This window comes from Syngnathus typhle, linkage group LG6, assembly GCF_033458585.1.
Source record: "Syngnathus typhle isolate RoL2023-S1 ecotype Sweden linkage group LG6, RoL_Styp_1.0, whole genome shotgun sequence".
NCBI classification, from domain to species: Eukaryota; Metazoa; Chordata; class Actinopteri; order Syngnathiformes; family Syngnathidae; genus Syngnathus; species Syngnathus typhle.
In genome coordinates, this window is record NC_083743.1 from 9,092,558 (window position 1) to 9,107,505 (window position 14,948).

Here is a 14,948-nt window from a genome sequence, read left to right on the forward strand (position 1 = left end):
TGTGCGGGATGGCAGTCAATTTCTGGTTAATTAATAGGAACCACATTGTACAAAAAAAATCTGCTTTTGGTCCGGACCAAACAAGCGGACTAAAGGACTTTTCTGGTCTGAATACATCCTTAGTGTATTAAAGCATCATGCAATATTACTGGATTTGATTGAAAGCTCCAGTTCCGTATAAAAGTGACTCACCATTGTTTGACAACTTTATCAGTTACAACATATTTTTTCAAACCTACTCATTTCCACAAGTAAGTCTGCAGAAGAGCTATTTGCGCGGCAAACACAAACATTGCTCACTGAGTCAAGGGCAACATTTGAACAGTTGCTCTTTGATAAATAGTGTAGAATTGTGTATTAAGTATATATATTTTTTTTAATGCCACATTATTTTTCCACATTAAATTTAACTTTCTCATCATACTGAAGGAGAAATAGTACATGGTGTATGGATAATCATGTTTGTTTTTCTTCTGGTTATAATCTTTGAAGGTTGGTGGTTGGTGCCCATTGATCAGCATGTTTTGAAATCGCAGTACTGTAACATTCACCACTGATTTAAAGCAGTCAGTGCAGTTTGGGAAGGGAGTCATACCAGGCTTGAACAGTACATTTTGTTATTTTTATTCATTATCTCAGTTTCTCAGTGTGCTGCAATGGTATGCTTGAAACAAACTCCCCAGGTTTCTAAGTCCAGGTTTAATATTTGTTTGAGGGCAAGGCAGGCTCTCTGCACCTACTACTTTTGTTTTTTTATATATTTTTATTTTGGTTAGTTTTTGAGTGCGGGGCGGTGGTCAATTTATGGTTAATTAATTTTTTTGCCTCCATTCTCTTCTCAGTTTTTTATGGAAACGTGCATTGAATGTTTATCAGATTTTGAAGGATTGTTTCGGGGAGGTTTATTATTGCATGTTTGCAATGTGGCTATATTGTTCAAGCACATCAGCAAAGTTAAGACTTAAAAACTTCATCATGTACAGTATATTGAAATATTTCAAATGATGATGTAGCCTTATTTAGTAACTTCCCAACTCTCATGACAGTAAGTAAAACTATAAGTTTAAATTCCAAGTCTTTAGATTTTACCACAAATCTTAGTTTAAACTAATCTAAACTAGTTCAAAGCTAATCAATCTTGGGTAGCTTCCCCCCCCCTCTTGTGTGTGGGCGGAGGGGGCGTTTGGCACATGCTTATGTGTAACTTGTGGGTGGGTGTTTGTTTGTTAGTGGCTATTTAGCAGATGCAGACGTTGATCTTCTCAGTCAATCATGGGTGGTGTTAGGAATCGGTCATGGAGCTGGACATGGTGTGTCGTCTTGAGCTGGATGTTTGTGGCTGGAGCAGAGGCTACACCGTAAGTTTTCTGTCCTAATGACAAACATTTTTCACTTGTCTTCATTTTACACAAAATGACATGCTGCCTTTGTGTATTTTCATGATTGTAGAAATTACCTGGTTGGATTTCCTGCTGTTCTGGAAGCTGGAACTGAAACCAATTTCTGTGCGAGTCTGCTCCGCCCCAATGAGACTCTGACCATGAGCGTCTTTTTGCACTCTAAAGAGGAGAACAAAACTCTATTCAAAGAGGAATCCAGCAAAGACTTTCATACGTGCCACAAGTTTGAGGTCAGCTTTTAAAGAAATGTATTTGGTTAGTTGAATCTGTCAAGATTTATATTCCCCAAATATCTTGGTCATGTACGGAAAATGAATTGACACATTCGATGACAAACTCCCTATTTTTTGCTCAGCAATTTATGAAAATGGTTTTGAAAGATAAAACCGACTTTTTATATTTGTTTTTTGTAAAATAATGCATTTAAAATGTAAAACTTTACCATTTTAATAAGTATCCTTTTTGGGTGGCGAGATTATACATACTGACCATTACCATTCCAGAAATAAAGGTTATTTTCATTAACAAATGCTTTTTATCACCCCAAAACAAAAATTAATTCATCTTTGCTATGGCATTGTTTAGATTTTGTTTGTTTTTGACCAGTTTTAACAGGTCGAGCTATTAGTAAAAGAAAACAATTGTCTCATCCAGGTTCCTGTTCCTAAAGAGGATGAGGAGGTGCAGGAAATGGTGGTGGAGGTACAAGGTGCAACCTTTTTCTCAAGAGAGGTCAAGAAAGTCTTGATCAAAGTGTACAAACCGATGACCTTCATCCAGACCGATAAACCCATCTACCTCCCAGGACAAACTGGTAACTGAGCAAATAATACATTGCCTCCGATCAAGTGCCGCCCTCGCCTTTTTCTACCGATCGTTTACAACCCCTCTTTTTTTTTATTTTTATTTTTTTTATAGCACCAAACATTCCGTATGTGCCAAAAACACCTTGATAGTAGAAGATTCTCATGTTTTTCATTAGTGAACCTTGGCTGATTAAATGAATATTGCACATATGTAAAGTATCTTAAAAAAAAAATCCAGCTTTTCATTCCTGAAGTAATCGTTTTGCTTTTCTTATTAATGTTAAATATTTGGTTTTGTACTGTAGTCCCACAGTTGACATCAAAATACTTTAAATGTCTTCACTATTGATAAACAAGTTTAATAAACTTTGTGAACTTTTCAAGTACATACAACAGCAATTCCTTAAATTGTTTCATTTTAAAAGTAAATATAAGCAGAAGAATATTTTCTACTTGGTGTAGGCTTTTTTCTTTTCTTCTTTTTTTTTTAAATTTGCTTTAGGAAATACTGTTGCACTTTTTAAAATACGATGGCAACCGAAAAAGTACCCGTAACAAGCTTTTAATGATCTGTCCATGCTTTTCTCAGTGCAGTTCAGAGTTGTTTCCCTGGACACCAAGTTAAGACCTGCTGTTCAAATGGTGAGAGTTTGATGCTATTTTCTTGTCAGGCTCAAATCATATGTTTGTCTAGTAACAAAATATGCTGGATGTTACAAACTAGCTACTGTAGAAGTTAGGTGAAAACAAGCAATGTAATGAAGTGACAATATGGATGTGCTCACTGAATCGGTGAGAAGCACATAACTTTTCACCCCGTTTCTTCGAGATCAGAACTGTTGAAGTTACTTTTGTAGTGTACATAAATCTGACCATGCCTTCACTGTATGACTTTTTTTCACAAACTAAATGATTTGTGATATTGTAAGATTTTTTACTTACTCTAAGATGTACAATTACATGAGAAATTATAGCCGTTTATTGTAAATACTGATGAAAGGCAAAAAAAAATGAATGAAGTCATTTGATTTTTGTCACTATGTAAATCCGTTTTTGTTTTCCACTGCTTCTAATTGCATTGTTTTTATTTATTTTTTTGCAGTACGATATCATTGAAATTCAGGTAGGTGAATGAATGTTAAAGTAAGCTACAGTGTTTACATTGTGTTACTAGTACATTCACAATTAACCACCAAGCCACTGAAATACAAAAACTAGATTATAAGAACTGTTATTTAAATGTGATCTTTTTTTTTTTTTTTGCTTTCTTCCTCAATGTTACAGAATCCGACCAACAGCCGTATTGGGCAGTGGCTGAACCAAACATCCGACAGTGCAATATTGCAGCTGTCTTACTCCTTGAACTCTGAGGCACGGGAAGGAGTCTACCAAGTCATAGTTTCAGTTGGCAAAAACAGACTATACCACAGCTTCAAGGTGGAGAAATACGGTATGATAAATTTCTTTTTTACTCCAATCCTTTCATTTTTTTTCTTTTTTAATCAAAGAACCCTATACCAACTACACCCATATTTGTCTCTAGTTTTGCCGAAATTTGACGCAAAAATAAATGGGCCAAATGAAGTGGCTATTATAGAAGATGACATCACCATTGAAGTATGTTCAAAGTAAGTGTGCTGGTTGTGGCTTGAAATGATTTACCCTATTTGACCGACTGACACAAAATGGTTTGATGCTTTGAAATAGGTACACATATGGACAGCCTGTGCCTGGCAGTGTCAAACTTAAGATGTGTCGCCCACTCTCCCCGTATCTTTACGGCGACTCAAACGAGGGCCCTCTCGTAATTCCCCCCTGCTATGAGGATACAAAACGGGTACATTTAGCAAGAGCAGAAAGAAAAGTCACTTTTACCCATTTTAAATTCATTTTCACGCCTTGGGTTTTATTCATTCATATAATGCCTATAAATCAAGTTTAAAATCCATGTTTGTCATTCCTGATTTCTTATTAATCTTTTCTGAATTTGCATCTTCGTTGAAATTTGAACACCTTTTCTAAATGTAAAAGTGAAATGATTGGCCTATAAGTGGGGGACCTTTCATGGTCATTTCTCAAATCATAATTTTTAATTGTGGCTGAAAACAATTGTGAAATTGACTGAACTCCGAGACCAAACTGTATAACATGTACAAATTCTACTCTCTAGACCGCTAAGACAGGCTGTGCTACTTTTACTGTGAAATTGTCCACTTTCACAAAAATTGACAAAAAGGCAGTGCAAGATGTACTTGATGTCTCTGCGGAGATGACGGAGGAGGGGACGGGTACGTGTTTACCTTTTAAACTTTGCACAGAAATGTATGATTATTCCTGGAAGAATAAATATTTTTTTTGTATCATTGGACAGAAATTACAGTGCCGCAACTCAAAAGAATAGACATTTCTTATGTAATTGGAAAGCTTTCATTTAAGGACACACCTAAGATTTATGAAGCCTCATCAATGGTGGAGGGTAAAGTAAGTGCAAAAAAACACTGGTAATTGAAACGTGTGAAGATAGATGATCGTGGTCTGAGAGTGCTTTGTGCTGGCCACAGGTTCAGGCGGTTTCCTACAACAATACTGCCATCGAGGGCATGGATTTGTACCTGCTGGAGGGCAACAGGTGGTCACCAGTTCTCCGACAGAACCTCACCACTGACGCTAACGGCCTTGCCGCATTCTCGATAAGGACTGTCGAGGGTCAAGGGGACATTCACCTCTACGTAAGTATCAAGAGTCAATGGCATTGTGACCATAAAGGCATGTCCATTAATATACTGTGTGTATAGTACACATGTGATGGGAAAATGAAGCTTCATGAACCGGTTGTTGTATTCTTTGGCTCCTCCTAGATGCCAATGTTTTTTTAAAGTGACTATGTAGGTTAGACCTGAACTTTCTCAAATCTTTCCACATCCTGCTAATTGAAACTGAGCTCATTTAATTATTTTTGTAACCAATAAGTATGTTCATAAATTTCTGATGTTGGAGGCTACATATAAATCAGTAGCTTGACCAAATTCTTGCATACCTTTCTGCTACTTTTGACTTTAAGCAAATGAAATGCACATACAAGACACTGTTGCAAAGCTGGTATAGCTGAACAGATATGCTCTGCTTTCTCTAAATTCAGGTTAGTGCTGCACCAAACCTGGAGAATGGTTATCAAATCCCATACTATGAGAATGGAGAGCACACAGTTTCTCCAGTTCTGAAACCTTCTCTTGATGTAAAGACTGTCAGCTACCTAGTGGTGAAGAGTAAGGATGCACCAATTCCTTGCGATAAAGATGAAGACGTCACCATCCAATATGTTGCAGCCGGAGAGTCGCAAGGGACTGGCGATCTTATGTATCTGGTGAGTGGAGTTAACGAGAATGTTAGCTTTAGATTTGAAATTGCCTTTATTGTTTCGGTGCAAAGTGATTGACTGACAAGGTATACTTTACCTGTTTTAATGTCTGTTACAATTTTTTTGTAGCTGTTGAAGTGTTTTTTAAATATATATTTATATATCGTGTTTACCACATGGTAAGGTAATTTGATTCTGGTTAACATACTATTCTTTCAGATGCATGTACTGGCATATTTTGTTCCTACCTGTCATGGCAATTGCCACAGTAAACTGACAATGATGCTAAACTTTTTTTTTTATTTTTATTTTTTTTTATTCTTATGTAATGGTTGGAATAAATGTTTCACTACTACCATTGACAGTTTGATGTACCTGGTAGTATCAACGGACCATGTGACATTTGAAAGTTAGTCATTCTTGTCTTTGTCCTTTTTTTTATTTATTTTTTTAATCCAGGTGCTTGCCAGGGGAGCCATTATTTTTCAAGGAGTAAAACAGTTTGCTGTTGAGGATAAACCAGGTGCGCCATATCATTCTATGGAGTTCAGAGAAGTTTATAAAATGTTGCACAAAAGCATTATGCCAGTTGTAATTTATAGCAATTTCCTTACCCCATTATTTCTTGTTTTTCTGAATCTTCGATTTTGTCCAATAAATGTTCCAGTGACAGAGGGTGAGGTGACTTTCCAGTTGAAAGTTTCTTCAGAGATGGCACCAGATGTCCAGGTCGTTGCATATGCTGTGCTTCCTAGTGCAACAGTGATTGCCCACAGTGCACACTTCACCACTGAGAAATGCTTTGGTAACAAAGTAAGTGTTGTTAACCCATTACTGTTTGGATGGATGATCTGATGGTCATCAAGGGTGTTTTGGTGTGCACCAGGTCTCTGTGGAGTTTAGTCCATCTTCAGCTGTCCCAGGCGAGCCAACAATTTTGCAGCTGACAGCTCAGCCCAATTCTCTGTGTGGGCTGAGTATTGTTGACCAGAGTGTCCTCATCAAAGAGCCAGGAAAGACCTTAGACGCAGATAAGGTAAATAGACGTGTCTTTTATGATATTGTACTGTAGATGAGGGCCGCGGACCGATACTGGCACCGCAATACCATTGTTTTTGTCTTTTTTTTGTTGTTGTATTTATCCGACATACCTTTAAAAGCCGGTGGAGATACCACATCTACTTGGTATTCATATAATTTTTGAAGACGTCGCGCTATTTGATTGGCTGGAAGGACAGTACAGTGACGTTTAAGATTGCGGTTTGTCCGTTTTGTAGAAATGGGATTGTAGTTCAAACGCGGATGATTTTTGGGAAGAAAATTTGATTTTGTGCTTTTGACATTTGTTTTTTTTCCTAAATGGTTTTTAGAAGTTTTCGGCGCAAAAATCGTGATGTCATCAAACATAGGTTTGTGAAAATATTGTCTGACATTTAAACAGTCCGTGGTGCTAAAAAAGGTTCTGTAGATGTAGATGGAGGTCCTGAGTTGAAACAAACTCCAGTTTGATTTCAACTTGATAAACTAAGTTCCAACATTTCTACACAGCCTATTTTGTGTTTGGCACTTTTTAATTTCTTAACTTCCCCCCCCCCCCCCCCTCTCTACTTGCCAGATATTTGGGCTGTTGCCTGTCACAAAATCAACACATGTTCCATACAGAGTTGAGGATCCAGAGGAATGTTTACACGTCAGACCTAAAAGATATGTTCTACCATTCCCTGGGCGTGACATCGATGACCCTCACACAGTTTTCCGGGTAATTATCACAATTCTGCACTGACAAAATGACCTTTTTAGATACTCTTTATTTTATGGTTTCTTGGTTCCACTAGAATAACGGTCTGAAGATGGCGACAGATTTGTCCATCAGACTGCCATCTTGCTTGAAGTATAAGGGAAAAGAATATTATCACAATCCCTACGGTGAGAGAGATGCTGAATATTTTTCAGCAACAAATTTGTGCTCTAATGATGAAATACTTTAAACTTCCAGGTGTGACTGCATTAAGATACGAATCTATGGATGTGATGGCGGCTCCTGCTCCTGTTGGTATGGGAGCCAGTAGGGGTGGTATCGCCCCAATTCAGACAATCCGCAACTTCTTTCCAGAGACTTGGTTGTGGGACATGGTGGAAGTCGAGTGAGTGTTTGTCACAAGTGCTAACAATATATCAATTGTAATATTTTTATATTTCGAAATGATCTTTTGGATTGGTATCTAATAAGATACACTGACAGTACCAAGATTCCAGCGAAATTTATGGATGAGCTGGCATATGTTTTAAAAGAAAAAAAAAACCTCGTAAGTCACAGGAAAAAAACTTAATTTACAATTGTACAGGATTCAGATGTGAACCTGTAATGGTTGTGTACAATAATAATCAAATGTTAAGACACATGCATGATTGATTACACATTTGCAGGCACTTGTCCATCTTTGTTGGTATTCATTTACTTCTCATAACATAATTTAGAATGTTTATTTTTTTGGGTGATTCAGCATTTCTGGCATGAAGGATGTGTCCCTAACTGCCCCGGACACCATCACCACATGGGAGACGGAGACTTTCTGCCTGTCCTCTCAGGGTTTTGGCTTGGCTCCTCGTGAAAATTTAACAGTCTTCCAGCCTTTCTTCCTTGAGCTCACTCTGCCGTACTCCATCAAACGTGGGGAAGAATTTGAGCTGAAAGCCACGGTCTTCAATTTCCTCTCCAAATGCATCATGGTAATGACAAAGTTGCGCACGGGCGTTAATTCCTTTAGCCTAGATTTTTTTTTTTTCTAACAAGATCCAACTCAAAATCTAATAAGACTACTTGAGGACGATCAATACGGTAGAGGTCTCTAACAATTGATTCTTTTTCATTCATCAATAGGTTAGTGTGACGCCAACCCTCTCCTTGGAGTACGCTCTCACCCCAGTTCCTGGTGAAGAGTACAGTCGCTGCCTATGCGCCAATGAGCGCATGACCGTCAAATGGACTTTGGTTCCCTCAACATTAGGTGCGAGGTCTCATGCATGCAGATGATTCTGCTTCAACATAAAAATCTGTAGATATGATTTTGACATTTTTATAATTGGTTGTTTAGGGGTTGTCAATGTGACCGTGACTGCTGCAGCCGTGGAGTCCCATACTTCTTGTGACAATGAGATTGTGAGCGTGCCAGAAAGAGGTCGTATCGACGTGGTCACAAGACCTCTCATTGTGAAGGTCAGTTTTTTGTGTCTAAATTTGGAAGATTTGCTACTTTCTTACAAACGTAATGCATGTAGAAACTTGTTTGTTTGTTTTTCCTCCAAGGCTGAGGGAACAGAGGTGACACAGACCATCAACTTACTGCTCTGCCCTAACGGTTAGTTGAGTTTAATTGCTAACAATTAGAATAGATTCTTAGGAAATTAAAATTTACTGTTATAAAGGTCATTCCTATTCTGAAGTAGCAAACATATATTTTCGATACATGTATACTTCTTAACCTTGTATCAATTTTTGTTTTTTTGGGAGGGGGGACAGTTGATTCAAAATGACAATTGTTTCACCACTTAGATCGGTGTTTGACACACAACTTAAAATATTTGCCTCAAACTTCATGTGAGCAAAAGTATTTTTCCCCCCTTGCCCAGTTCTATCCGTTTACATTTTCAAACCTTAGTTTCAGATTAAATTTCATCCAAATGGATTCATTGCTTTGACTGTAAAGGATATTTACTTGAGTTAGATATAGACAAACATGGGCTGGAAAGGCATTCGAATAAACAATGCCGAATGTTCTCTTGTTCAATGGCTCACAAGCTTCATGCAGTCAATGCAAGTGAAAGATATATGAAGTATTTTTCATTTTCTCCTTAGTCTTCTAAAACATTTGGTCAAATTGTGCCTTCAATTCAGATTCAAATGCCTTTTTAAATAATGCCTATTGTCCTGTCAGCAGGACATTGCATGTTTACAGCCTTCAACAACACTGGCCTCTTTATGTATTTATTTTTTTGTGGAGTAGTATTTGTATCTTCATTGTGCTTTAGACATACTGAAGTCGTGAAATGAAGCGACCATTTTCTAGCATCCAACGTATAGCTTTGAGCTGAATTATCCATCTTCTCAACAGGAGGTGTTGCAATGGCTCTAACTGAAGCAAAGCTACCTGAGAATGCAATTGATGGATCAGCACGTGGTCTAGTATCTGTCCTGGGTAAACTTTTTTTTTTAATTGACCAACTAGAGTAATTTAAATGAATTAATATTATTGATCATAGTTATAACTGTGCATTTTATCCAACATAAATAATAAGCGATGAAATGTTTTTATGCAGGTGACATTTTAGGCCGGGCTTTGAAGAACATTGATGGCCTGTTGAAGATGCCGTATGGCTGTGGAGAGCAAAACATTGCACTGTTTGCCCCAAACGTTTACATACTGCAGTACCTTAAAGACACTCAGCAGCTGACACCGGCCACGGAAGAAAAATCTCTCAAATTCCTGACCAGTGGTGAGTCATCGTTGATAGACTTTTGTATGGACCTGACATCATCTTCTTTCCTCATGCTTGGTTCTTGACTTTTTGTTGCCCAGAGTACTGCCCACTGTCAATTGGGAGTGGACATAAGACAATAATCTAATTTGTAGTTGATTGTGGTTAAATGTGACAATGTAATGGTCATTTCATGTACAGTACGTAATTTTTTATTTTATTTTCCCCCAATTGTAGTAAGAGCTCAGACAGGCTTTTGCGCATACACACAAGAAACTAAAGTAGTGGAGAAAAGTGCAGCTGATCAAAAAGAGCAACATTTTCTACAGATTTCACTATGGCACCTCAAGGTGTAACATGAAAATATGTATTAATAAGTATTGGACACTGCATATTTTTGCTTTGAATTTAGGGAAATTCCTGCCAAAGTCAATTTGTGCAATCAAACCTAATTATATGTAATCCCCCTCATGGGGATGAATAATGTACAATGTCCTGAAGGCTATTAAGCACATTGTTTTTATTACTCAGGCTACCAAAGACAACTTAACTACAAGCATTCCAGTGGTGGGTATAGCACTTTTGGGACTGGTACGGAGAACACTTGGTGAGAACATGAACGTTATTACCATGTACTTGCACAATTTAAAAATTCTTCGATACTTTACACTGTAGGTAAATTTAAGCTTCTGTCCGTACGTTAAGCGATTGATTTGTTCCCTTCCAACCCAGGTTGACTGCTTTTGTGATGAGATCTTTTGCCAAAGCCAAGTCTTTCATTTACATTGATCCTTTGGATATCGAAAGTTCTCAAAGTTGGCTTGAAAGCAAGCAGAAAGAAAACGGTTGTTTCCAAATGTCGGGAAAACTTTTTAACAACAGGATGAAGGTAGGGTTTTTTTATTGTCTCCTTTTTCTTCAGTATTTATTCAGATGTTATTGTACAGCAAAGATCACAAGTGATGGTTCATCTCTACAGGGTGGAGTTTCTGATGAAGTGACTCTCAGCGCTTACATCACTGCAGCCTTCTTGGAATCGGGTAAATCTGTTAATGTGAGTAGCTTTCACCCGTTACATCGCTTCATATTTTTGACAAAAATCTTAATTCCAAAATACAATAATTGAGATCATATTTAGGGACAGAGAATCATTGCCACTGCCACCCAAATAAAATGAATGGTAGAGGAGCATGAGCTATTTGGTGAAATGCAATTACTTGTAAATCTTGCAATTCCACCCAAGTCCTGTGTGTAACAGTATTGCATCTCAAACGATCAAAGCCAATTTAAGACATATGGCACAGTCTAGGGACTTGTAATGCTAATAACAAAAAAAAATCATTTTTTGACACAATCAGATTCATTCTCAAAATCAGTTTATCATTACCACCCCTGCCCCCAAACCCACAATCTCTTACAGCAGTCAACCTCATTTTGTCAGTCATAGTTTCCGCTACACAACAAACTGATGAATAACTAGTTTTGAAATCAGACACTAGTAAAATTATTCAAATATTTTTAAAGGATGAATGTTAATAAAAAATTGCTAGCAATGTCTCTATTCTTTTAAAGTGAAGAAATTTGTCCTTTTAATCATGACACAAAGTCGACGCAAAATTTGTCTTTGCGGGCCTCATAAAATGAGGTTGCGGGCCTTATTTGGCCCCCAGGCCTTAAGTTTGACATCAATGTCTTACAGGATGCCACAGTGACCCAGAGTCTGTCTTGCTTGAAAGACTCCCTCAATGACCACAGCAACACTTACACGACAGCTCTGCTGGCCTATGTCTTTACCTTGGCTGGTGATGAGAAGACTCGCGCTGCACTTCTGGAGCACTTGGACAGCATTAAAATACAAAAAGGTGGGTCCTTATTTATATACAGTATTTTACTCGATGAACAAAGTCACAATTGATCTTTTTCTGTAATGATTTGTTAGATTCGATCTGTTGCCGACGTCCACCACAATCCTCGGTGGGATGTTCGTAGACATGAAAATCAATAAGTCTAAAAAGTTATAAATTGGATAAAACATGAATTATATAGAAACAGACCGTTAAACTGTTAATGTTAAACTGTAAAAACAAACTGATTTGACTTCTTGCCTTCATGCCTTGTCACTGACATGCTTTTCAAAAGATGAATGCAATTACACATTGGTTAATCCTGAGGGAAGTGTAACCTTGACAATCAAGAGCACTATTTTTCTGCAAAATTCCATGCATTCTTTTTGTTTTACAGATGGGTTTACTCACTGGTCCCAGAAGTCAACAAAAGGATTTGAGTCTCTTTCTGTCGAGATCTCCTCTTATGTGCTGCTGGCCAAACTTAGCAGTTCTCCCACTGCTGAAGATCTGGGTTACGCCTCCGGCATTGTCAGATGGCTGACGAGCGAGCAGAACTATTACGGAGGCTACTCTTCTACTCAGGTGCACACGCACAAACAAACTTTTAGAATTTGAGTTGGCTAACTATAGCTTGCTGAGTTCATGCAAGAGTGTGGATATTGCGCTTTGGATGGTTTGGCTACTCATTGCATGACTTTCAAGTAAATGGCAACCCAGAAGAAAAATATGATGGGTAAATAGAAATATTTAATGTCTTTTCATAAAGATTTTTAATTTTGTACCAATGTTGGATCTAACATTTTTATAAATCAGTTCTGTTGTATTGTGCATGTCAGCAAGTGACAAAATACTCCCCCCTGTCAGATTTCCTGAGAAGTTGTACAATATGGATATTTAATCTACTGTGTACATGTACTCTTTTTGTCGCAGGACACAGTGGTGGCTCTTCAGGCTCTGTCTCTTTACAACACTCTGGTATTCAGTCCAGGGGGTGAAAGCTCAGTGACTGTATCATCTCCCAGTGGCCAGAGCGTATTTGAAGTCAACCAGAATAATAAATTGCTCTACCAAGAAGAGGTTCTAAAGGATTTCACAGGACACTACAGTGTGGAGGCGAAGGGGACTGCATGCGCTTCAGTTCAGGTTAGTGAACGCTCGAGTTTTCTCACCACTACTTGGGTTAAAAACATGTATAATTGAAGTCAGAATTTACTTGAGCTCCTGATAAAAACTGATATTTACTGATCTATTAAAAGTAATGTAATAAATGTATTTAAAGGACATACATGACATCATGATGGTCTCGTTTTCAAAAACAAGCTCGCTTTGTTTTGTTTAGCTCAGGAAAACAAAACTGGCAGTCATTTCCAACACTATCTTTGAATGTTTAAAAAAAATAAACCTACTTGGCTCTGCCCCCCTTTACCCAAATCAATAGAATGTTAACTTTTTGTCCATCTGTCTTCTAGATGACTCTTCTCTACAACATTCCTACACCCACTGACGTCACTACTCTTAGTGTCACTGTGCAGACTGAGGCAAACTGCGGCAGCCCATCTGGCAGACCAAAAGTCACCCTGAACCTGAAAGCTCTGTAAGAAATCAACTCTATATCACAAGTGCAGAACTGTGTAGTATATAGTAGCGGCAATGGCGGCTTAACTTGCCATACAAAATCGCACTACACTAGACGCCCGTCACAGATACCAGTAAATGACCTAGAGAATCATACAAAAATGGTTTTTATCCCAAAGTATAACTTGTATCTAATCAATCTCAAATTTAAATATTTTAGAGTTATTTTGTTTTATATTTCTTTTACATGTTTGCCGCCTAACGTCCCTGCTTAACACTGTATTTTTAAACTGTGCTTTTATGATTGTTCTTTTTTGTTTTTAACCACAGATTCACTGGGGTTGAAAACAATACAAACATGGTGATTCTGGAAATCAATTTGCTGTCTGGTTTTCAAGTAGATCATAGCTCTTTCCAGAGAGTGAGTGACTAATTAGTAGAGCACTGTACGGTAATTGACTTTTGTCATTTGACTTATTTGACACTGCAATCCCAACAGCTCAAAGGCGCTTTACTGGTTGATCGTGTTGAACAGAAGGAAGATCGTGTGCTTGTGTATTTGGAGTCTGTGAGTAATGAGTGCTGAGTATCAGATTTTAATCTTTTTTTTTTTTTTTTTTTTTTTTAACTAATTTTAAGATTTCATGTTGCCGTTCTCTCGTCTCACAGCTACCAAAGGAAATACCAATAAACTACAGCTTGGACCTGATCCAGGAAATTCCAGTGCAGAAGCTTAAACCAGCTGTGGTTAAGATCTACGACTATTACCAGCCAAGTAAATAATCTACTCACAACCAAGTCTTGGCAGACAAACCTTTAAACATGTCTACCAACTGATCTTTTTTGCAGACTTGCAGCTGGATTGTTGAACATGTTTAAATTTATGCTGTTTTCTTTAACCATTTGTCCCCTCCTCTTTTGTTCCTTAGGTGACCAGGCAGAAACAATTTACAATTTTGATTGTAAGACAGGTAACAGAAACCAAATGCATTTCTTACCAAATCAACATGTTACTGCATAAGATCATGTTTTAATTACCATATTGTTTGAAATCAATTTAGTAAGGATAATCACAATGAATGTGAATATGTTGGTTAAATTGTTTTGTTTTTGTTTTCCAGATTGAAGCACAGCCGGTGTTGCATCCATTACTAAATCACCATAAAATGAGCATGTATTTTGATAGTTTCTGTAACTCCACGTCTGCTGATTTAATAAGATGACACTTTGGATGACAACAGTTCAAAATTAAGCTACAGATTTGAAATAAAGTTATTGAACTGTGAAACTGGTGATCTGATTACTAGGTCCCCCCCCCCCTGCAACTTCTTTGGTGTGCAGCATGAGGCAGGAATAATTATCCTACTATCAATTCCTCTGAGTACACTATAACCTATAAAGGTTAGGATTGGTGACATCGTAATACTCGCAATGTCCACCAGTAACATCACGACATCTCTTCCAGAGTAAGGGTTAAAAAAAAAAT

General features: G+C 37.7%; 1 protein-coding gene across 1 annotated transcript; it reads left to right on the forward strand.

Moving 5' to 3' along the window:
• Nucleotides 1-1,199: 1,199 nt before the first annotated feature.
• Nucleotides 1,200-14,750, forward strand: LOC133155576 (alpha-2-macroglobulin-like). Its single transcript, XM_061281008.1, has 36 exons — nt 1,200-1,358; nt 1,450-1,630; nt 2,055-2,214; nt 2,796-2,848; nt 3,309-3,329; nt 3,491-3,656; nt 3,750-3,834; nt 3,914-4,043; nt 4,377-4,494; nt 4,578-4,687; nt 4,768-4,935; nt 5,346-5,570; nt 6,024-6,087; nt 6,232-6,377; nt 6,451-6,600; nt 7,180-7,323; nt 7,400-7,490; nt 7,561-7,708; nt 8,069-8,294; nt 8,446-8,572; nt 8,660-8,781; nt 8,872-8,923; nt 9,677-9,760; nt 9,882-10,058; nt 10,572-10,647; nt 10,773-10,929; nt 11,020-11,094; nt 11,740-11,902; nt 12,282-12,469; nt 12,818-13,030; nt 13,357-13,481; nt 13,793-13,883; nt 13,962-14,030; nt 14,132-14,237; nt 14,392-14,433; nt 14,584-14,750. Exons 1-36 carry the CDS (start codon nt 1,273-1,275, stop codon nt 14,586-14,588), a joined length of 4,344 nt encoding a protein of 1,447 aa, XP_061136992.1. The 5' UTR covers nt 1,200-1,272; the 3' UTR covers nt 14,589-14,750.
• The last annotated feature ends 198 nt before the right edge of the window (nt 14,751-14,948 follow it).